We start from the raw sequence: 24,534 nt of genomic DNA, 5'->3' as shown, positions 1-24,534 counted from the left end.
TATGGTAAGTGGAGCTGATAAAATGGACAGTGAGTGTAGAAACAAGGAGGTGGTTTTAATGTTATGGCTGATCAGTGTAAATTTACACTATGTATCCTTAAAATTAAGTTTGTTGTCATCAGCATTTTTTCTTTACCTTACTAAGTATGCTGTATTATAAATAGTTATGGAAGCTTAATATGACTGCAATACTCCTTTACGTCTCTAGAGGGCAGCATCACACACAGTTTACCTGGCTTGATTATTATCAACACCTGAACTCGATCACCACTCAGCTGTGTATTGACTTTCTGGCGTCCATGGATCAAATTGGTATGTTTGATTGGTCATGTTTGACCTTTTATTGTCAAATTACAAGTTTTAGACTATTTCTCAAACTTTTGACAATGTTCACATTGTAAACCACGATTTAAAAAAGATCTTAATATGGCTTTCAGTTTAAAATATAGTTTATTTTATATACTGTATTTTTTGCAGCTGTTAGAAACATCTGAACTCAGTAGTTACATGTCTTTTTATGCAGCTGTTAGAAACATCTGAACTCAGTAGTTACATGTATTTTATGCAGCTGTTAGAAACATCTGAACTCAGTAGTTACATGTCTTTTTATGCAGCTGTTAGAAACATCTGAACTCAGTAGTTACATGTATTTTATGCAGCTGTTAGAAACATCTGAACTCAGTAGTTACATGTCTTTTTATGCAGCTGTTAGAAACATCTGAACTCAGTAGTTACATGTATTTTATGCAGCTGTTAGAAACATCTGAACTCAGTAGTTACATGTATTTTTATGCAGCTGTTAGAAACATCTGAACTCAGTAGTTACATGTATTTTTATGCAGCTGTTAGAAACATCTGAACTCAGAAGTTACATGTATTTTTATGCAGCTGTTAGAAACATCTGAACTCAGTAGTTACATGTCTTTTTATGCAGCTGTTAGAAACATCTGAACTCAGTAGTTACATGTATTTTATGCAGCTGTTAGAAACATCTGAACTCAGTAGTTACATGTCTTTTTATGCAGCTGTTAGAAACATCTGAACTCAGTAGTTACATGTATTTTATGCAGCTGTTAGAAACATCTGAACTCAGTAGTTACATGTCTTTTTATGCAGCTGTTAGAAACATCTGAACTCAGTAGTTACATGTATTTTATGCAGCTGTTAGAAACATCTGAACTCAGTAGTTACATGTATTTTTATGCAGCTGTTAGAAACATCTGAACTCAGTAGTTACATGTATTTTATGCAGCTGTTAGAAACATCTGAACTCAGTAGTTACATGTATTTTATGCAGCTGTTAGAAACATCTGAACTCAGTATTTACATGTATTTTTATGCAGCTGTTAGAAACATCTGAACTTAGTAGTTACATGTATTTTATGCAGCTGTTAGAAACATCTGAACTCAGTAGTTACATGTATTTTTATGCAGCTGTTAGAAACATCTGAACTCAGTAGTTACATGTATTTTATGCAGCTGTTAGAAACATCTGAACTCAGTAGTTACATGTATTTTTATGCAGCTGTTAGAAACATCTGAACTCAGTAGTTACATGTATTTTATGCAGCTGTTAGAAACATCTGAACTCAGTAGTTACATGTCTTTCTTATGCAGCTGTTAGAAACATCTGAACTCAGTAGTTACATGTATTCTATGCAGCTGTTAGAAACATCTGAACTCAGTAGTTACATGTATTTTATGCAGCTGTTAGAAACATCTGAACTCAGTAGTTACATGTATTTTATGCAGCTGTTAGAAACATCTGAACTCAGTAGTTACATGTCTTTCTTATGCAGCTGTTAGAAACATCTGAACTCAGTAGTTACATGTATTTTTATGCAGCTGTTAGAAACATCTGAACTCAGTAGTTACATGTATTTTATGCAGCTGTTAGAAACATCTGAACTCAGTAGTTACATGTCTTTTTATGCAGCTGTTAGAAACATCTGAACTCAGTAGTTACATGTCTTTTTATGCAGCTGTTAGAAACATCTGAACTCAGTAGTTACATGTATTTTATGCAGCTGTTAGAAACATCTGAACTCAGTAGTTACATGTATTTTATGCAGCTGTTAGAAACATCTGAACTCAGTAGTTACATGTCTTTCTTATGCAGCTGTTAGAAACATCTGAACTCAGTAGTTACATGTATTTTATGCAGCTGTTAGAAACATCTGAACTCAGTAGTTACATGTATTTTTATGCAGCTGTTAGAAACATCTGAACTCAGTAGTTACATGTATTTTATGCAGCTGTTAGAAACATCTGAACTCAGTAGTTACATGTCTTTCTTATGCAGCTGTTAGAAACATCTGAACTCAGTAGTTACATGTATTTTATGCAGCTGTTAGAAACATCTGAACTCAGTAGTTACATGTATTTTTATGCAGCTGTTAGAAACATCTGAACTCAGTAGTTACATGTATTTTATGCAGCTGTTAGAAACATCTGAACTCAGTAGTTACATGTCTTTTTATGCAGCTGTTAGAAACATCTGAACTCAGTAGTTACATGTATTTTATGCAGCTGTTAGAAACATCTGAACTCAGTAGTTACATGTATTTTTATGCAGCTGTTAGAAACATCTGAACTCAGTAGTTACATGTATTTTATGCAGCTGTTAGAAACATCTGAACTCAGTAGTTACATGTATTTTTATGCAGCTGTTAGAAACATCTGAACTCAGTAGTTACATGTATTTTATGCAGCTGTTAGAAACATCTGAACTCAGTAGTTACATGTATTTTTATGCAGCTGTTAGAAACATCTGAACTCAGTAGTTACATGTCTTTTTATGCAGCTGTTAGAAACATCTGAACTCAGTAGTTACATGTATTTTATGCAGCTGTTAGGAACATCTGAACTCAGTAGTTACATGTCTTTTTATGCAGCTGTTAGAAACATCTGAACTCAGTAGTTACATGTATTTTATGCAGCTGTTAGAAACATCTGAACTCAGTAGTTACATGTCTTTTTATGCAGCTGTTAGAAACATCTGAACTCAGTAGTTACATGTATTTGTATGCAGCTGTTAGAAACATCTGAACTCAGTAGTTACATGTCTTTTTATGCAGCTGTTAGAAACATCTGAACTCAGTAGTTACATGTCTTTTTATGCAGCTGTTAGAAACATCTGAACTCAGTAGTTACATGTATTTTATGCAGCTGTTAGAAACATCTGAACTCAGTAGTTACATGTATTTTTATGCAGCTGTTAGAAACATCTGAACTCAGTAGTTACATGTATTTTATGCAGCTGTTAGAAACATCTGAACTCAGTAGTTACATGTATTTTATGCAGCTGTTAGAAACATCTGAACTCAGTAGTTACATGTCTTTCTTATGCAGCTGTTAGAAACATCTGAACTCAGTAGTTACATGTATTTTATGCAGCTGTTAGAAACATCTGAACTCAGTAGTTACATGTATTTTTATGCAGCTGTTAGAAACATCTGAACTCAGTAGTTACATGTATTTTATGCAGCTGTTAGAAACATCTGAACTCAGTAGTTACATGTCTTTCTTATGCAGCTGTTAGAAACATCTGAACTCAGTAGTTACATGTATTTTATGCAGCTGTTAGAAACATCTGAACTCAGTAGTTACATGTATTTTTATGCAGCTGTTAGAAACATCTGAACTCAGTAGTTACATGTATTTTATGCAGCTGTTAGAAACATCTGAACTCAGTAGTTACATGTCTTTTTATGCAGCTGTTAGAAACATCTGAACTCAGTAGTTACATGTATTTTATGCAGCTGTTAGAAACATCTGAACTCAGTAGTTACATGTATTTTTATGCAGCTGTTAGAAACATCTGAACTCAGTAGTTACATGTATTTTATGCAGCTGTTAGAAACATCTGAACTCAGTAGTTACATGTATTTTTATGCAGCTGTTAGAAACATCTGAACTCAGTAGTTACATGTCTTTTTATGCAGCTGTTAGAAACATCTGAACTCAGTAGTTACATGTATTTTATGCAGCTGTTAGAAACATCTGAACTCAGTAGTTACATGTATTTTTATGCAGCTGTTAGAAACATCTGAACTCAGTAGTTACATGTCTTTTTATGCAGCTGTTAGAAACATCTGAACTCAGTAGTTACATGTATTTTATGCAGCTGTTAGGAACATCTGAACTCAGTAGTTACATGTCTTTTTATGCAGCTGTTAGAAACATCTGAACTCAGTAGTTACATGTATTTTATGCAGCTGTTAGAAACATCTGAACTCAGTAGTTACATGTCTTTTTATGCAGCTGTTAGAAACATCTGAACTCAGTAGTTACATGTATTTTTATGCAGCTGTTAGAAACATCTGAACTCAGTAGTTACATGTATTTTATGCAGCTGTTAGAAACATCTGAACTCAGTAGTTACATGTCTTTCTTATGCAGCTGTTAGAAACATCTGAACTCAGTAGTTACATGTATTTTATGCAGCTGTTAGAAACATCTGAACTCAGTAGTTACATGTATTTTTATGCAGCTGTTAGAAACATCTGAACTCAGTAGTTACATGTATTTTATGCAGCTGTTAGAAACATCTGAACTCAGTAGTTACATGTCTTTTTATGCAGCTGTTAGAAACATCTGAACTCAGTAGTTACATGTATTTTATGCAGCTGTTAGAAACATCTGAACTCAGTAGTTACATGTATTTTTATGCAGCTGTTAGAAACATCTGAACTCAGTAGTTACATGTATTTTATGCAGCTGTTAGAAACATCTGAACTCAGTAGTTACATGTATTTTTATGCAGCTGTTAGAAACATCTGAACTCAGTAGTTACATGTCTTTTTATGCAGCTGTTAGAAACATCTGAACTCAGTAGTTACATGTATTTTATGCAGCTGTTAGAAACATCTGAACTCAGTAGTTACATGTATTTTTATGCAGCTGTTAGAAACATCTGAACTCAGTAGTTACATGTCTTTTTATGCAGCTGTTAGAAACATCTGAACTCAGTAGTTACATGTATTTTATGCAGCTGTTAGGAACATCTGAACTCAGTAGTTACATGTCTTTTTATGCAGCTGTTAGAAACATCTGAACTCAGTAGTTACATGTATTTTATGCAGCTGTTAGAAACATCTGAACTCAGTAGTTACATGTCTTTTTATGCAGCTGTTAGAAACATCTGAACTCAGTAGTTACATGTATTTTTATGCAGCTGTTAGAAACATCTGAACTCAGTAGTTACATGTCTTTTTATGCAGCTGTTAGAAACATCTGAACTCAGTAGTTACATGTATTTTATGCAGCTGTTAGAAACATCTGAACTCAGTAGTTACATGTATTTTTATGCAGCTGTTAGAAACATCTGAACTCAGTAGTTACATGTATTTTATGCAGCTGTTAGAAACATCTGAACTCAGTAGTTACATGTATTTTATGCAGCTGTTAGAAACATCTGAACTCAGTAGTTACATGTATTTTTATGCAGCTGTTAGAAACATCTGAACTCAGTAGTTACATGTATTTTATGCAGCTGTTAGAAACATCTGAACTCAGTAGTTACATGTATTTTTATGCAGCTGTTAGAAACATCTGAACTCAGTAGTTACATGTCTTTTATGCAGCTGTTAGAAACATCTGAACTCAGTAGTTACATGTCTTTTATGCAGCTGTTAGAAACATCTGAACTCAGTAGTTACATGTATTTTATGCAGCTGTTAGAAACATCTGAACTCAGTAGTTACATGTATTTTATGCAGCTGTTAGAAACATCTGAACTCAGTAGTTACATGTATTTTTATGCAGCTGTTAGAAACATCTGAACTCAGTAGTTACATGTATTTTATGCAGCTGTTAGAAACATCTGAACTCAGTAGTTACATGTAGTTTTATGCAGCTGTTAGAAACATCTGAACTCAGTAGTTACATGTATTTTATGCAGCTGTTAGAAACATCTGAACTCAGTAGTTACATGTATTTTATGCAGCTGTTAGAAACATCTGAACTCAGTAGTTACATGTATTTTATGCAGCTGTTAGAAACATCTGAACTCAGTAGTTACATGTATTTTATGCAGCTGTTAGAAACATCTGAACTCAGTAGTTACATGTATTTTTATGCAGCTGTTAGAAACATCTGAACTCAGTAGTTACATGTCTTTTATGCAGCTGTTAGAAACATCTGAACTCAGTAGTTACATGTATTTTATGCAGCTGTTAGAAACATCTGAACTCAGTAGTTACATGTCTTTCTTATGCAGCTGTTAGAAACATCTGAACTCAGTAGTTACATGTCTTTGGCCATATAGAGTTTTATTTATTCAGAAGCTTAGCTAAACTATTTGCTTTGAATAGTGTGACATTTAGAACACTTTTGCAATACATGCTGAACAGGTTCATTGTTGAGACTCAAGAACCGGAACAATTATGTAATCTCATGTAGACCAAGTGCAGCAGTTTAGAACTAGCCCAGTTTCTTCAGTAAACAGGTCTAAATCACTGAATAGAAAACATTTTCATGTATCACCTCCACCTATCTGATCTGATAGTGACTTATTTACTACTAACATATTGTTTTTTATTTACTTTTGTTTGAATACAGTTATGTAATGATTAATTTTAGATACGTGTGTAGTACTATCCACAGTTAAAACAACAACAAAAAACCTGGTAAAATCAGCATTTTAGCAATGCCAATGATTCATAGTTACAAAGCGCTGTTGAACTGGAAATATTGATTCATTATTATATATTTAAAATATTCTTATATATTGAATGCTAAACATCAAGAACTACTTTGAGTAGTTAAAGTAAGCAAAATTATTAGTAATAATCAATGACAATATTTTTTCTGTCGAAGTTATTCCTAGTATCAGGGCAGCTTCCTTCAAAAACATGACATTTGTCAAATTATATAATAGCTTTCTGTCAAACCCAAAAACTCTGTGCATAAAATGACTATGTTTCCTCGCATTACTTATAATATAATAATATATACAATAAAACAATGTGAAACTTTAAATAGAGTCTACAAGTAAACTCCTGAACTCCTGCAAAGTTGCTGTAGACTTTGACATCTTGGTCATTTTGACTAACCGATTGCTAACTGAATTGCCGTAGTAAAACAGGCTTTTTTGTGGTGTAGTGTGCTGACAATGTTTGATGTATGTGTCTCTACACACGTGATCATCTGTGCAACTCTAAAGATGCAAATTAACCAGACATAAGGCACTTGAATACTATGCGAATCTTCTTCTTGTTCCTCAGCCTTTGTCCTGTTTTTCGTTTACGGGGTCGGCATTTCTGGCTTCTTCCCATTAGGGGTAGCCGGCGGGATTTGGCACAGTTTTACGCCGGATGCCCTTCCGGACACAACCCCCCCTATTTATTTGGACTTGGGACCGGTGCACTACAATGCACTGGTCTGTGCATCACAGCGGCTAGGTAACTATGGGACAATTCAGTGTCTCCAGTTGGCCTAGCGGCATGTCTTTGGACTGTGGGAGGAAACCGGAGCACCCGGAGGAAACGCACGCAGACACGGGGAGAACATGCAAACTTCGCACAGAAAGGACTCGGACCGCCCCGGACCGGGGATCGAACCCAGGACCGTCCCGCTGTGAGGCGACAGTGCTACCCACTTAGCCACCGTGCCGCCCTTAAATACTATGCAAATAAAAAACGTTTAATCGCTAAACACAAACCTTAAATTTTGAATTTCACATCAAATTGCATATTACACAGGAAACAGCTCATTTCACGGTCCATGACAGGATTTTCACCGCTGGAAATTAGGTAGGGCCTTACCTATATGCCTTACATGCAAAAAGTTCTTATCCTGTTTCAGCATGGTTGTGCAACTATACACAAAGCTATGTCCACAAAGACATGGTTTAATAGGTTTGGTATGAAGGGTCTCCAGCCCTATCCCAATTAACCTCCCAATTAACAGGCACAAATTCTCACAGATACACAAGTACAATGTAAGGCTGGCTTTACATTGTCTTCCAAAGTTCTCTCACCTCATATGACCAAAGCCCAGCTCGGGGAGGTAGGGCAACTTCTTGACTTGGATGATTGAGTCATAAAGTGAAGGTTGAAGCCCCTGTGCCACCATGTTGGCCAGAATAACAGCTACCATCATGGGTAAAATGTGAGAGATCTGCCCAGTCAGCTCAAAACAAATCACTGCAGTAGATACTGTATGAGTGACTGCCCCGGTCAGTGCGGCTGCACCTGTGACAGAATCAAGAACCGTAGAGTTGAAGAACAACAGAAACTAAGCAAAAGGAGAAAACGAAATGATGAAAGATTTATTATAGATATACACTGATCAGGCATAACATTTATGACCACCTTCCTAATATTGTGTTGGTCCCCCTTTTGCTGCCAAAACAGCCCTGACCTATCAAGGCATGGACTCCACTAGACCCCTGAAGGTGTGCTGCAGCAGATCCTTTAACTCCTCTAAGTTGTGAGGTGGGGCCTCCATGGATCGGACTTGTTTGTCCAGCACATCCCACAGATGCTCGATTAGATTGAGATCTGGGGAATTTGTAGGCCAAGTCAACACCTCAAACTCGTTGTGCTTCTCAAATTTATCAGATTAGGCTCACGTGCCCATTGTTGGCGCTTTCGGCAGTGGACAGGGGTCAGCATGGGCACCCTGACTGGTCTGCGGCTGTGCAGCCCCAAACGCAACAAACTATGATGCACTGTGTATTCTGACACCTTTCTATAAGAACCAGCATTAACTTTTTCAGCAAGTTGAGCTACAGTAGCTCGTCTGTTGGATCGGACCCATGTTGGATGCTCTGACCCATCAATACATCAACTTTGAGAATAAAATGTTCACTTGCTGCCTAATATATCCCACCCACTAACAGGTGCCGTGATGAAGAGTGTGAATCAGTGTTATTCACTTCACCTGTCTGTGGTCATAATGTTATGCCTCGTTAATGTATATATTAATATTGATATTTTAACATTAAGATGTGAGAGAAAAATGAACAGACACGAGACGAGAGTAGAAACGTTGAGAATAGAAGAGAACTGATAATCAAGAAGTAGAACATAGAGAGGAAGAACTGAGAAGGAAAGAAAACAGAAAAGAAGTCTGAAGATAGACTGACCAATTACAGCATACCCTCCAGGGATGATCTGGTAAAGGATGCCATCAAAGAGAATGCCATGAGGGAACAGGGCCGCCATGATCTCCCCCACAAGGCGACCAAATGCTGCACCTATGAAATACCAAAAGCAAACGTATTTAATATAAAGAGAGAAGGTTTTATTTTATTTAGTACTTTATGTATGCATATATACACCGATCAGCCATAACATTAAAACCACCTCCTTGTTTCTACACTCACTGTCAATTTTATCAGCTCCGCTTATCATATAGAAGCACTTTGAAGTTCTACAATTACTGACTGTAGTCCATCTGTTTCTCTGCATGCTTTGTTAGCACCCTTTCATGCTGTTCTTCAATGGTCAGGACCCCCACAGGACCACCACAGAGCAGGTATTATTTAGGTGGTGGATCATTCTCAGCACTGCAGTGACAATGACATGGTGGTGGTGTGTTAGTGTGTGTTGTGCTGGTATGAGTGGATCAGACACAGCAGCGCTGCTGGAGTTTTTAAATATCGTGTCCACTCACTGTCCACTCTATAAGACACTCCTACCTAGTTGATCCACCTTGTAGATGTAAAGTCAGAGACGATCGCTCATCTATTGCTGCTGTTTGAGTTGGTCATCTTCTAGACCTTCATCAGTGGTCACAGGACGCTGCCCATGGGCCGCTGTTGGCTGGATATTTTTGGTTGGTGGACTATTCTCAGTCCAGCCGTGACAGTGAGGTGTTTAAAAACTCCAGCAGCATTGCTGTGTCTGATCCACTCATACCAGCACAACACACACTAACACACCACCACAATGTCAGTGTCACTGCAGTGCTGAGAATGATCCAGTACCTAAATAATACCTGCTCTGTAGTGCTCCTAGGAGAGTCCTGACCATTGAAGAACAGCAAGAAAGGGGGATAACAAAGCATGTAGGGAAACGGATGGACAACAGTCAGTAATTGTAGAACTACAAAGTGCTTCTATATGGTAAGTGGAGCTGATAAAATGGACAGTGACTGTAGAAACAAGACGGTGGTTTTAATGTTGTGGTTAATCGATGTATACAAACCTAATTGTAGACTTCAAATACACCACATGACCAAATGTATGTGGACGACCCATTGAACCCATGAGCATTTCAATATTTTAGAAATGCTTTCCACAGGGAATGCCTGTTCAGTCATAAAGGCATTTGTAAACTGACGTTAGACAATAAGACCTGACTCAAAATTATCAACCCAATTCATATCAAACTGGGTTGAGGTCAGTGCTTTCTGCAGGTCATTAGAGATCCTCTGCACCAAACTCATCAACCCGTGACTTCAAGGACCACACTTGGTGCACAGCCATGCTAAAACATCTGAACTTAATTATTAAGAGGGATGTCCACATACTGTATGTTTGGCCTTATTTTACAAATTATTATAAATATCCAAACTAAAAAACCTACCGAGTACAAACACGGGCATGAATGCCCCAGAGGGGATGGGCATCGTTGTAGAAACAGCAGACATCCAGAACTGCAAGATAAAAAGTAGTTAATTTAAATTATTGATGCTCTGATTGCAGGGTCCAAAAATCTCACTCACTCACATTCTTAATAGCTTATCCAATTAGGGTAGCGGTTTGTGCTGGAGTCTATCCCAGCTTTTCAATGGGCACAAGGCACACAGTAACACCCTAGACAGGGCGCCAGTCCATCGCAGGGCAGACACACACATACACACCCATTCACCTATAGGGCAATTCAGTGTCTCCAATTAATCTGACTGCATGTTTTTGGACTGTGGGAGGAAACCCACACAGACACGGGGAAAACATGCAAACTCCACACAGAAAGGACCCGGACCTCCCTGCCCGGCGATCAAACCCAGGACCTTCTTGCTGTGAGGCGACAGTGCTATTCACCGTGCCACCCGGGTCCAAGAATCTACTACATCATTTTACTTTCAGTTTTGGAAATGAATATCTATATTTTGTAAATATTTTCTTTATGCATTTTTTCCCCTTTTTCCCACTTTTTTTAGCGTGTCCAATTGCCCGATTGCGTCATGCTTCCTCTCCACCAATGCCGATCCCTGCTCTGATTGAGGAGAACGAAGCTAACCCACGCCCCCTTCGACACATGGGCAGCATACCATATGCATCTTATTACCTACACTTTGACGAGTGCAGTGCAGCTCAGCGTTGTGTATGGAGAGACACACCCTGAGAGCACTCTTTTCTCATCTCTGTGCAGGTGCCATCAATCAGCCAGCAGAGAGAGAACCCATCCGGCTTAGGCCCGCCCATATCTGAACAACAGGCCAATCGGTGTTCGTGTGGCCGCTCAGCCTTAGACGGCAGGCAGAGCTGAGATTCGATACGATGTATTCGAGATCTGGTTCCAGCATGTGTTTTACCACTGCGCCACATGAGCAGATCCATTAGATTTTATACAATATATTTACCAAACATGCAGTAGTATTAGAAAGTATTCAGACCGCTTGAGCTTTTGCACATTTTGTGTTGTGGATTTTGATTTTGAATGGATATAATTGCTGTTTTACCCAATGTACGCTTAGTCACCAATAAAACATCCAAAACTGAAACCCTTTATTCACAAAAAGATAAAGTAATACTTTGTAGAAGTACCTTTGGCAGCAATTACACCTACTTATCCTCTTAGAAATGTCTCTACAAGCTTAGCACACCTGGATTTAAGCAACTGTCTTATTCTTAATGGGACATCCTCTCAAGCTCAGTCAGATTGGATGGTGAATGTCTGTAAACTGCCGTCTTCTGGTCGTTCTACAGTTGTTTGATGGGGTTCAGGTCTAGGCTTTGGCTAAGCAACTCAAGAACATTCAGGTATTTGCATTAAAACCACTCTAGTGTTGTTTTGGCTGTATGCTTTGGGTCATTGTCATGTTGAAAGGTGAACTGTCAGGTCAGTCAGTTTGTGTGCACTCCGAAGGCACTCATCTGCACTGATCCTTTCCCGAATTCTCTTTGACAGTCAGAAGCATGATGCTGCAACCTTATTCAATCACAGAGTATACACTGACTAGGCATAACCTTATGACCACTGACAGGTGAAGTGAATAACACTGATTATCCAACAGACGAGCTACTGTAAATCAAGTTGCTGAAGAAGTTAATGCTGGTTCTGATAGAAAGGTGTCAGAATACACAGTGCATCACAGTTTGTTGCGTATGGGGCTGCATAGCCGCAAACCAGTCAGGGTGCCCATGCTGTCCCCTGTCCACCGCCGTAAAGCGCCAACAATGGGCACATGAGCATCGGAACTGGACCACGGAGCAATGGAAGAAGGTGGCCTGGTCTGATGAATGACGTTTTCTTTTACATCACGTGGACGGTCGGGTGCATGTGCATCGCTTACCTGGGAAGCACATGGCACCAGGATGCACTATGGGAAGAAGGCAAGCCGGCGGAGGCAGTGTGATGCTTTGGGCAATGTTCTGCTGGGAAACCTTGGGTCCTGCCATCCATGTGGATGTTACTTTGACACGTCCCACCTATCTAAGCATTGTTGCAGACCATGTTCACCCTCTCGTGGAAACGGTATTCCCTGATGGCTGTGGCCTCTTTCAGCAGGATAATGCGCCCTTCTACAAAGCAACAATGCTTCAGGAATGGTTTGAGGAGCACAAGAACGAGTTTGAGGTGTTGACTTCCTCCAGATTCCCCAGATCTCAATCCAATTAAGCATCTGTGGGATGTGCTGGACAAACAAGTCCGATCCACGGAGGCCCCACCTCACAACTTAGAGGAGTTAAAGAGTCTGCTGACATCTTGGTACCAGATACCACAGTACACCTTCAGGGTCTAGTGGAGTCTCGACGGGTTAGGGCTGTTTTGGCAGTACAAGGGGGACCATTACAATATTAGGAAGGTGGTCATAATGTTATGCCTAGTTAGTGTAAGTAGGGTCTTAGGGCCATAAATGTGTGACAGACACATTTAATCTATTATTATCAATATTATTATAATATTATTATCATTAAAATGTAATTAAATCTATCTATCTTTATACAATAATACACATCACCAGTATTCTGTAACTGCCCACCTCTGATCCAGAGGCAAAACTTACACTACTCCCTAAGCTTGGCACAAATTGAGAAGGGTATAACAGCATTGCTGGAGTGCCAGAGAGTCATGATTCATCTTCATGAGAAACATTATAGCCTTCATCTCTTGCCTGCATTTTTAAATACCATATTACTAAGCATGATAAGTCATTTTACATAAGACGTACACATTTTGTTATACAGAGATAATACATTTATAATACATTCCAGACTTCTGGATAATAGTAAACAGCTCTGATTTTGCAACTGCTCTGGTATGGTTGAACTTGCAAGATTCTGACGTACCAGAAGGGTTCATCTTGCTTACTGCGGTTCCTGCCAGTCACTTTATGATGGGCAATAGCTACTGCATGCTTAAATCCCTATGTGCAAGTCTCAGCAAGTTTCCTGAAGCATGATATCTGCTGCGTGCTTAAGATCATATAATCCTACACCTGCTTTTTCAGCACTTCAGCTTGATAGCAATGTGCACCTTTTATAATGCGAGTGAACTGAAAGGAACAGCCTATGCTATGGGTGAAAAAGGTCAAGTAAACTAGTCAAGTCAAGGTTAAAATAGTCAGATCAAGTAAACTAGTCCTTTAAGAAGAAATAAGCAAAAGCAAAAAGAACAAGAATACACCAAAACTTACTTTCATGATGAAGAAGAGAAGAAGTATAATAAAGACATTCACATCTGGATGAAGCCAGGCAGAGGTTCGTCCCAAACCAGGGGGTGCGGGAGAGCCCCATATTTTCGTCCAGGTAAAATTATCAAACAGAGAATTGATGGCCTCTCTGGGCATCAGCTGCAATATAAAATAAATAGATAAAATTGTAATATAATTATACGATTATAAGCATTTTATTTATTTATTTATTTATTTATTTATTTTCCCTTTTTCTCCCACTTTAGCGCATCCAATTTCTGCCGGTCAATCATCCTCTCACTAATGCTGGTCCCTGCTCCTGATTGGGGAGGACGAGGCTGCTCCACGCCCCCTCCGACACGTGCACAGCAATCGAATATCTTATCACCTACACTTTGATGAGTGCAGTGCAGTACAGCGCTGTGTACGGAGAGCCACACCCTCTACCGCACTCCTTTCCCATCTCCGTGCAGGCGCCACCAACCAGCCAGCAGAGGTCGTAATCGCACTAGTCTGAGAGAGAGTCCCCATCCGGCTTAATCCCGCCCCTATCTGAACAACAGGCGAATCGTTGTTCATGTGGCCGCTCAGCCTCAGCCGGCAGGCAGAGCCAAGGTTCGATACAATGTATTCGAACCAGTGTGTTTTACCGCTGCGCCACCTGAACGGCAGTTTTAAGCATTTTAAATAATGTAAGTGTTGCATAGTCTTTGTCTAACCTCTCCTGCCATGAACTGTCCAAATCCTGGAGGGAATGTCAACGTTGTGATCAGTAAAGTTACAACACCCGGGTAAATCATTCGGCTGTAAAAAAAAAAAAAAACAAGGTGTATATAAGTGTCAGTCAACTCAAAAGTCATTATGCTATACTGAATCAATATTCAGCTCTAATTACATGAACATGCCACGACCACCCAAGCCTAATACACTTACATTTTATGACCAAAAGTTTGTGGACACTGCTCCTAATTATTATACAGGCCTTTCAGCCACATCCATTGCTAACAGTTGCATTATATGGTTTATACACTGATCAGCCATAACATTAAAACCACCTCCTTGTTTCTACACTCACTGTCCATTTTATCAGCTCCACTTAACCACTGTACCATATAGAAGCACTTTGTAGTTCCACAATTACTGCCTGTAGTCCATCTGTTTCTCTACATACTGTTTTAGCCTGCTTTCACCTTGTTCTTCAATCGTCAGGACTCCCACAGAACCACCACAGAGCAGGTATTATTTAGGTGGTGGATCATTCTCAGAACTGCAGTGGACAATGACATGGTGGTGGTGTGTTAGTGTGTGTTGTGCTGGTATAAGTGGATCAGATACAGCAGCGCTGCTGGAGGTTTTAAATACCGTGTCCACTCACCGTCTACTTTATTAGACACTCCTACCTAATTGGTCCACCTCGTAGATGTAAAGTAGACCTTCTAGACCTTCATCAACGGGGCCCACGGGGCGCTGTTGGCTGGATATTTTTGGTTGGGGGACTATTCTCAGTCCAGCAGTGACCGTGAGGTATATAAAACTCATCAGCGCTGCTGTGTCTGATCCATTCATACCAGCACAACACACACTAACACACCACCACCATGTCATTGTAACTGCAGTGCTGAGAATGATCCACCACCTAAATAATACCTGCTCTGTGGTGGTCCTGGGAGAGTCCTGACCATTGAAGAACAGCATGAAAGGGGGCTAACAAAACATGTAGAGAAACAGATGGACTACAGTCAATAGTGCACTGTACTGTTTTTTAATGCATTTTCTTTCCAATTTTCCTCCCAGTCTAGTCATATCCAATGACCTGATTGCATTTCCCTTCCTCCACTCCTGACTGAGGAGAGCCGTGACTAACACACACCCCCTCCGACACAGGTGCAGTATCCGACTGCTTCTTTTTACCTGAACGAGGCCGGGTTCATTTGGAGCTCTGTATTACACTATACCATTTTCTAATACATTATTTAGTCAGACCTTGGTTAGTGTATACAATGCTGGTGATAAATATCAGCCTATACGGACAACCTGGTTGGATGCCAAAGGGAATTCCTGGCTGAATGATGGTGCCTGCACAGAGACAGGGGATAATGGAGATCAGTGTGTGACTCTCCATACGCGAGACTGAGCCCTATATGAACCCATATGAAGTCGACTACTGCACATGCGTCAGAAGAGACGCGTGTTAGTCATGGCTCTCCTCAGTCAGGAGTGGAAGTCAGCAGCAGTAGAGAGGAAGTGAAATGCAATTGTGAAACTGGACATGACTAAATTGGGAGGAAAACTGGAACTTGGCTGCTTAATATAAATAAGCATTGTATAAATACTGTACAATCAAGGCATATACTTATCATCAGCCATGTAATCTCACCTGCATCTTTATTGAACACTGAAATATTTAGTTTAATACTGACTCATGTTGTAAATCATTTCGAGTGAGAGAGAGGTCTTCCTCTTGGAACCAATTGGTTTATCTTATAACTTAAGGCCCTAACTAATTTAAGGCTGTGAAATTGCATCACGAACTGTGAAACGAGCCATTTCCTTTAAGGTTTGTGTTTTGTGATATAACATTTTCCAGTCATGTAGCATTCAAGTGCCTCACGTTTACTGGTTAATTTGCACTATGAGGCAGTCCTAGCAATCCTACGGCAATTCAGTTAGCAATCAGTTAGTCAAAAAGTCCAAGATGTCGAAGTCTAAAGCAGCTAAAAACACGACTCGGGTACATTGTTAACTTTATCATTAAATCATAGACAATTATTAAGCCACCACTGGCAAACCTGATATGTATTCATCCTTTCTCCATACATGTCTTTCCACTCTTACATACTTACTGTTTGGTTAAAAAGCGTGTGAGGGCGTTGGGTCTTCTCATGAACAGGACGACCTGTCGGTTCAAGTAGACGAAGAAAGCTCCAAGAAACCCACAAGAAATTCTGTGTAGCAAACAAGTAACAAAATAATAAATACACCGACCAGGCATAACATTATGACCACTGACAGGTGAAGTGAATAACACTAATTATCTGCGTTATTATTAACTGCACCTGGTAATGGGTGGGATATATTAGGTAGCAAGTGAACATTTTATTCACAGAGTTGATGTTAGAAGCAGGAAAAATGAACAAGCATAAGGATTTGACAAGGGCGAGTTCGACAAGGGCTAAATTGTGATGGCTAGACGACTGGGTCAGAGCATCTCCAAAACTGCAGCTCTTGTGGGGTGTTCCCGGGCTGCAGTGGTCAGTATCTATCAAAAGTGGTCCAAGGAAGGAACAGTGGTAAACCGGCGACAGGGTTATGGGCGGCCAAGGCTCACTGATGCAAGTGGGGAGGGAAGGCTGGCCGGTGTGGTCCGATCCAACAGACGAGTTAATGCTGGTTCTGATAGGAAGGTGTCAGAATACACAGTGCATCACAGTTGCTGTGCTGTTTTGGCAGCAAACGGGGGACCAACACAATAGTAGGAGGGTGATCATGATGTTATGCCTGATTGGTGTAATTTGCTGTGTAAAAACATCTGTTTCAATCATCCAAACCCCAGCAACTATAGTATTCATCATTATCCTATTTAATGAAGACAATGATGGTGCTAGTTTGTAATCAATACATCAATAGGGTTATGTATCAAATAGCATTTAGCATTACAAGCATTAATTTTACAATATTTTGACTGAATCTTTCAGCAAGAGTAAGGTTTTAAATCCTGTTAACACGATAAAGTATCTGGTAAACCAATGACGTCAACTGGTTAGGTCTCAATTCTATACCCTATAATTTTAGGTATTACAAATACACTGATCAGCCATATCATTAAAACCACCTCCTTGTTTCTACACTCACTGTCCATTTTATCAGCTCCACTTAGGGACTGCACTCCATCTGTTTCTCTACATACCTATGTAGCCTGCTTTCACCCTGTTCTTCAATGGTCAGGACCACCACAGAGCAGGTATTATTTAGGTGGTGGATCATTCTCAGCACTACAGTGACAATGACATGGTGGTGGTGTGTTAGTGTGTGTTGTGCTGTTATGAGTGGATCAGACACATCAGCACTGCTGGAGTTTTTAAATACCATGTCCACTCACTGTCCAATCTATTAGACACTCCTACCTAGTTGGTCCACCCTGTAGATGTAAAGTCAGAGACGATCGCTCATCTATTGCTGCTGTTTGAGTTGGTCATCTTCTAGACCTTCATCAGTGGTCACAGGACGCTGCCCATGGGGCGCTGTTGGCTGGATATTTTTGGTTGGTGGACTATTCTCAGTCCAGCAGTGACAGTGAGGTGTTTAAAATTTATCCACTCATACCAGCTAACACACCACCACCATGTCAGTGTCATTGCAGTGCTGAAAATGATCCAACACCCAAACAATACCTGCTCTGTGGTGGTCTTGGGAGAGTCCTGACCATTGAAGAACATCATGAAAGGGGGCTAACAAAGCATGCAAAGAAGCAGATGGACTACAGTCAGTAATTGTAGAACTACAAAGTGCTTCTATATGGTAAGTGGAGCTGATCAAATGGACAGTGAGTGTAGAAACAAGGAGGTGGTTTTAATGTTATGGCTGATCGGTGTATTTAGATGTTTAAATGCATTATTCTTTGAGAAAATCCTTTTTTTTAATATTGGGTCCAAAGTTCAATTGTTAATACCACATCAAATGAATGAACTGACATGCAGCTATCAAAGAAATTCAATCAGTAGAACTTTACCACAATTTAAATGCATACAGTAGAGTTACGGTAATCGTGTAATCGTGCTGTGTGCTTTAGAAATGGTTTTCTGGCATTGTAACAGGGCGTCACGCTACAGCACACAGAGTTGCACTCCAGAATTGTGCCCTCACCACGAATGGCACGTTCTTGCCCCACGCTCTCACCCAATGATGGCGAATGCTGGCAGCTCCTGCAGGTCAAAAGGGAAGTCCATGCGGAATTTGGTGCGGAAGAGAGCAGTGATGGTGACTTGAAGACAGAAGAGAGAAGAAGCATTAAGGATGATTTCATTTATTATGGGATTTAAAGTCTGTACATTTAAATCCAAGCACTATCAGGAGACTTAAGGCCCTTAAGCTGGCATCTTGAACTCATGAGTTTAAATGAGTTTGCTGGGCACCTATACGGACAGTGATTGGCTCATCAATTGGGTTGGGTGCCGAAGAGAATTCCTCATAACTGATGCAATTAGGACCTCTGCTGGCTGAAGGATGGTGTCTACACAGACACGGGGGATAATGAAGATCAGTGCACGGCTCTCCATACGCGGGACCGAGCCTCATATAAACTCGTTTTGTGCAGGTGAAAAGATGCAGTCGGCTACTGCACACGTGTAGGCTCTTCTCAATCATGCATTTGGTGATTGGATATGACAAGATTTGGAGGAAAATTGGGGGGGGGGCTGCTTAGTATAACTAAGACAGAATACATTCCAGGCATATACTTATCATCAGCCATGTAATCTCACCTGCATCTTTATTGAACACTGAAAGCACCCTGAATATGAAGGCACTAAACGTAGCAGCAAAGTAGCCCCTCCAGTAGTTCCTCACTGCAAAGTATGTTGATGTCACCTCAATGCTGAAGAGTACTCCTATAGAAAATCAAAAAAATAAGTCTGAAAAGCTCATGCATTCAATTGAATAGTACACTATACACTATATGGCCAAAGGCTTAATTATTAAGGAACATAATTTCTAACAGGTGTATCAAATCAATCATTATATGCTTCCAACTTTGTGGCATCAATTTGGAAAGATGTGTTTCACAAAGCTAGGTTTATCGAATCATGTTTTGACAGATTCTGCACAATGGTGGAGGAACTTTAGTGGCCCTCAATTTGGAATAAATTGGAATGTCGGTTGCAAGCCGAACCTTCTCAACAAACATTAGTGCCCAGTGCCAAACAAAGGCTCTTTCGACTGAATGTGCCCATCTTTCCTTTGCAGAAGAGTGAGTCAATGACTGAAAAGCTGTAGTAGCCACAAAGAGGAAGATTGAGGAAGATCAACTCCATATCATTGCATATTGTTTACACTGTATGTATATATATATAAAACCGGTATGTAATACGCTACCTCCAAGTGGGGTACCAAAACAGCAGCCTACCCCCACAGCACAACCAACTGTAAGGATATCAGTGTAGCAATATGGGCTCTACTGACACAGAATGGGATGAAAAACATTAGGTTAACAAAAACATAGGTTCCAAATACTAAGAATAAATACAATTAAATGAAAAATGGTGATAAAGGATTAAAAGTCATGTATGTTAAAAAATATATATTACATTATTACGCTCTGGAGACATTACATTACTCTGGAGATATTACATTATTTCTATGGTGACACTTGATGTTAGAAGCAGGAAAAATGGACAAGCGTGAGGATTTGAGTGAGTTTGACAAGGGCCAAATTGTGATGACTAGACGACTGGGTCAGAGCATCTCCAAAACTGCAGCTCTTGTGGGGTGTTCCCAGTCTGCAGTGGTCAGTATCTATCAAAAGTGATCCAAGGAAGGAAGAGTGGTAAACCGGCGACAGGGTCATGGGCGACCAAGGCTCATTGATGCACGTGGGGAGCGAAGGCTGGCCCGTGTGGTTCGATCCAACAGACGAGCTACTGTAGCTCAAATTGCTGAAGAGGTTAATGCTGGTTCTGATAGGAAGGTGTCAGAATACACAGTGCATTGCAGTGTCTGGGCTGTTTTGGCAGCAAACGGGACCAACACAATAGTAGGAAGGTGGTCAAAAGAGAGATATCTAGCATGTCAAACATCTGGATCTGAGTTGCCTGACTGGCAATGAGTGCTATGTCGAACAGCCAATGAGAATGCAAGATACAAGGTGAGGGGAAACACAAGGGAGGAGCTGTAAAAAGGTGGGACAGGGACATAATATAGTTTATATCAGAATACATCAGCACACACACAAGCTTTACAGTATTTCTGACCTTATCGTTCTCTCCAACTCCCTATAGAACAATCCATGCTGTCCGCATAGCAAAATCCACTCGAATTCATCTATTTTTTCTCCTTGATTTTACGCTGCACATCCGTGCACAAACTTTGATCACTCGCTACTTGTTGACGGGCATTTTTGGACGTTGTATCATTAAATCCCTCGTCACTTCTCGCGTTTGTTTCCATGACGAAACTTAGTTTGGGAGACCAGGGAAGCTCGCCTGCGATTCCAGTTGGTGATAGATCGTGTAGTGTGAAACCCCCCTATTGACGATCAGTCGTGTAGTGTGAAAGCCACACCGACTTGAAAGACTCCCGATTACAAGAGATCTAGTCGTGTAGTGTGAACTGTATAGCGACCTGACGACTTGGAAAGTCGTGTAGGGTGAACTTGGCATTAGAAGCCACTGCTCAGCAAAACAACTAAAGTCCAATAAGCCTTGCCCTCTCTTTTTATCAATGCTCCATCCCTTTAATATGGACTCAGCGCTTTCTTATTCCACCTACGTATGTTACTGTATTTAAACTTAAACTGGTGTCTGTACTATCTTACTAAGGGTGCACTAGGTATTATTTAAACACCTTTCCTCAAAAATGAAAGACTCAAAGATTTTGAGATCTGTGATAGGACCCACTCCAAAAACATTTCCAAACAGAACAGCCAGACTCTGAGTCCTATGCAGATATATAATGAGATTGTTTGGATGCAATGCTTGCAAAGTTTGAAGATTCTGATGACTTAAAGAGAGCCCTCTTCAGACACCAGATATGTAACTTAAAACTAAGCCTAGAAAGTACTAGCTAAGCCACAGAGTACTAATAGCCCTGTTCTGTTATGTTGCAGCTCGAACCCTGATCCTCAACACGTGGCCAGCTATGTTCCAGATAAATAACAATATCATGTAGTGAGGACAGCACTGAGAACAAAACTGTCAGCACTTTTAAAGTGTCATACCAGATACTGGCACGTGGAGGTTCACCTGGGCTTACCAAACTCTGAGCGTAAGTGGACCCAGAGCCGGACAAAGTGCCTTTAAACCATCTGTCTAAAAAAAGGCAGTTTTTGGTGCGTCATCTTGAAATAGACATTCTACATACATTGTCTTCACAATGTATCGTGCTTTAGGAGCTGTCACCCTTCCCTTTTTTACATTGTAGTTAAGTCAAATTTGTTTGTATAGCATTTTTTACACTGTGTCTCAAAGCAACTTTACAAAATCCAGGACTGACAGACTAAAAACCCGTGTTGAGCAAGCCAAGGGCGATAGTGGCAAGGAAAAACGTCCTTAAAATTACAGGAAGAAACCTTGAGAGGAACCAGACTCAGCAGGTATCCATCCTTCATCATATTCCCTTGATTAGTGTTCATATTTAAACCATCTGTGTTCATTTCTTTCTTCCTAAACTAACAGATTTTATATGTAATATTAGTAATATACACTGACAAGGCATAACATTTTGAACACTGACAGGTGAACTGAATAACACTGATTATCTTTTCATCACAGCACCTGTTAGTGGGTGGGATATATTAAGCAGCAAGTGAACATTTTATCCTCAAAGTTGATGTGTTAGAAGCAGGAAAAATGAGCAAGGGTAAGGACATGAGGATTTAAACGAGTTTGACAAGGGCCAAATTATGATGGCTAGACGACTGTCTCAGAGTATCTCCAAAACTGCAGCTCTGGTGGGGTGTTCCCGGTCTGCAGTGGTCAGTATCTATCAAGGAAGGAACTGTGGTAAACAGGCTCATTGATGCACGTGGGGAGCGAAGGCTGGCCCGTGTGGTCTGATCCAACAGACGAGCTACTGTAGCTCAAATTGCTGAAGAAGTTAATGCTGGTTCTGATACAAAGGTGTCAGAATACACAGTGCATCACAGTCTGTTGTGTATGGGGTGCCCATGCTGTCCCCTGTCCACCACCGAAAGCATCAACAATGGGCACATGAGCATCGGAACTGGACCACGGAGCAATGGAAGAAGGTGGCCTGGTCTGATGAATGACGTTTTCTTTTACATCACATGGATGGCCGGGTGTGTGTTCGTCGCTTACCTGGGGAACACGTGGCACCAGGATGCACTATGGGAAGAAGGCAAGCCGGCAGAGGCAGTGTGATGCTTTGGGCAATGTTCTGCTGGGAACCCTTGGATCCTGCCATCCTTGTGGATGTTACTTTGACACGTACCACCTCCCTAAGCATTGTTGCAGACCATGTACCCCCTTTCATGGAAACGCTATTCCCTGATATCTGTGGCCTCTTTCAGCAGGATGATGCTCCCTGCCACAAAGCAACAATGCTTCAGAAATGGTTTGAGGTGTTGACTTGGCCTCCAAATTCCCCAGATCTCAATCCAATCAAGCATCTGTGGGATGTGCTGGACAAACAAGTCCAATCCATGGAGGCCCCACCTCACAACTTGGAGGAGTTAAAGGATCTGCTGCTAACATCTTGGCGCAGAAAGCACAGCACACCTTCAGGGGTCTAGTGAAGTCCATGTCCCGACGGGTCAAAAGGTGGACCAACACAATATTAGGAAGGTGGTCATAATGTTATGCCTGATTGGTGTAAGTAAAATGAAAAGAACTAACAGGTTATTATTCTTAAATTCTGCTTACCTGATAAACCCCAGAAAATAAAGACATAAACTTGCTCAGCGCAGCCGCACAAATACTGGCTATGTGTACAAAAGGACCCTGGGTAAAAGAAACATACATTTAGTTTTAATGTTGATTTTTATGCAGTGAGCAGTGTGATGTGGTTATTTAGTAAATACAAGACTAACCTCTTTGCCTACTGGCAGTCCACTTCCTAGTCCAGCAGTAAGGCCAACAGCTTTTGCTGCAAATGCCTTTAAGGTGAGGTACTCTTTTAACATGACTCCTCTAAGAATGGTCTTCATCTCTGGGATGCCAGACCCTAAAGAAACAAACATAACTTCATTGGGAAAAAGTAAATGGCTAACTACGGCATAAAAAATACATGTATACCACAGAAGATCTGCAAAGCATTTAGTGAAGATCAACAAGACAAATGCAGCACCTACTGCTTCTCAGGGAAACATCACATTTACTTTGACTTTTATCTGATTGCAGACAGGATGAACCTGAGATAGTTCATGTTTTATCTGCTCAACTTCATTTCATTTATAATAAACATCCATTCCTGCATTTCAGGCCTGCAACACATTCCAAAAATAGTTGGGACTGTAAAGCATTTACCACTTTCTAATGTTGCCATTTCGTTCCATCACACTTAAAAGACGTTTTGGCACCGAGGAGACCAAGTGATTTAGTGTTTCAGCTTTTATTTTGTTCCGTTCTTCCTGCAAACACGTCTTAAGATGTACAACAGTACGGGGTCGTCGTTGTCGCATTTTTCGTTTCAAAATTTCTCACACATTCTCTGTTGGGGACAGGTCAGGACTGCAGGCAGGCCAGTGCAGTACCCGTACCCTCTTCTCCCGCAGCCATGCCTTTGTAATGTGTGCAGCATGGGGTTTTGCATTGTCTTGTTGAAGGCAGCACAGCTCTAAGATTTCAATGTACTTTTCTGCATTAATGCTGCCATCACAGAGGTGTAAATGACCTTTGCCAGGGGCACTGACATGACCCCATACCATGACACACCCTGTCTTTTGGACTTGTTGCTGATAACAGTCTGGATGGTCCTTTTCATCTTTGGTCTGGAGCACACGGCATCCATTTTTTCCAAAAAAGACCTGGAATGCTGATTCATCTGACCACAATA

The 24,534-nt window shown here is 40.5% G+C and overlaps 1 protein-coding gene across 1 annotated transcript in view; it reads right to left on the bottom strand.

Annotated features, from left to right (window-relative positions):
* Positions 1 to 24,534, bottom strand: part of clcn1a (chloride channel, voltage-sensitive 1a) — a 49,040-nt gene that overhangs the window by 9,097 nt on the left and 15,409 nt on the right. The window contains exons 5-15 of the mRNA XM_062990041.1: positions 23,570 to 23,703; positions 23,403 to 23,480; positions 19,900 to 19,978; positions 19,290 to 19,415; positions 18,706 to 18,790; positions 16,653 to 16,754; positions 14,529 to 14,613; positions 13,813 to 13,968; positions 10,536 to 10,605; positions 9,092 to 9,202; positions 7,982 to 8,195 (exon numbers count right to left, since the gene is read on the bottom strand). Coding sequence (XP_062846111.1) covers positions 7,982 to 8,195; positions 9,092 to 9,202; positions 10,536 to 10,605; positions 13,813 to 13,968; positions 14,529 to 14,613; positions 16,653 to 16,754; positions 18,706 to 18,790; positions 19,290 to 19,415; positions 19,900 to 19,978; positions 23,403 to 23,480; positions 23,570 to 23,703 — 1,240 coding nt within the window. The remainder of the gene's footprint in view (positions 1 to 7,981; positions 8,196 to 9,091; positions 9,203 to 10,535; positions 10,606 to 13,812; positions 13,969 to 14,528; positions 14,614 to 16,652; positions 16,755 to 18,705; positions 18,791 to 19,289; positions 19,416 to 19,899; positions 19,979 to 23,402; positions 23,481 to 23,569; positions 23,704 to 24,534) is intronic.

The sequence above is a fragment of the Trichomycterus rosablanca genome, chromosome 2 (assembly GCF_030014385.1).
Source record: "Trichomycterus rosablanca isolate fTriRos1 chromosome 2, fTriRos1.hap1, whole genome shotgun sequence".
In the NCBI taxonomy this organism is placed as follows: Eukaryota; Metazoa; Chordata; class Actinopteri; order Siluriformes; family Trichomycteridae; genus Trichomycterus; species Trichomycterus rosablanca.
The sequence above is the reverse complement of the archived record's forward strand: the minus strand, read 5'-3'. Positions and strand labels throughout refer to the sequence as shown.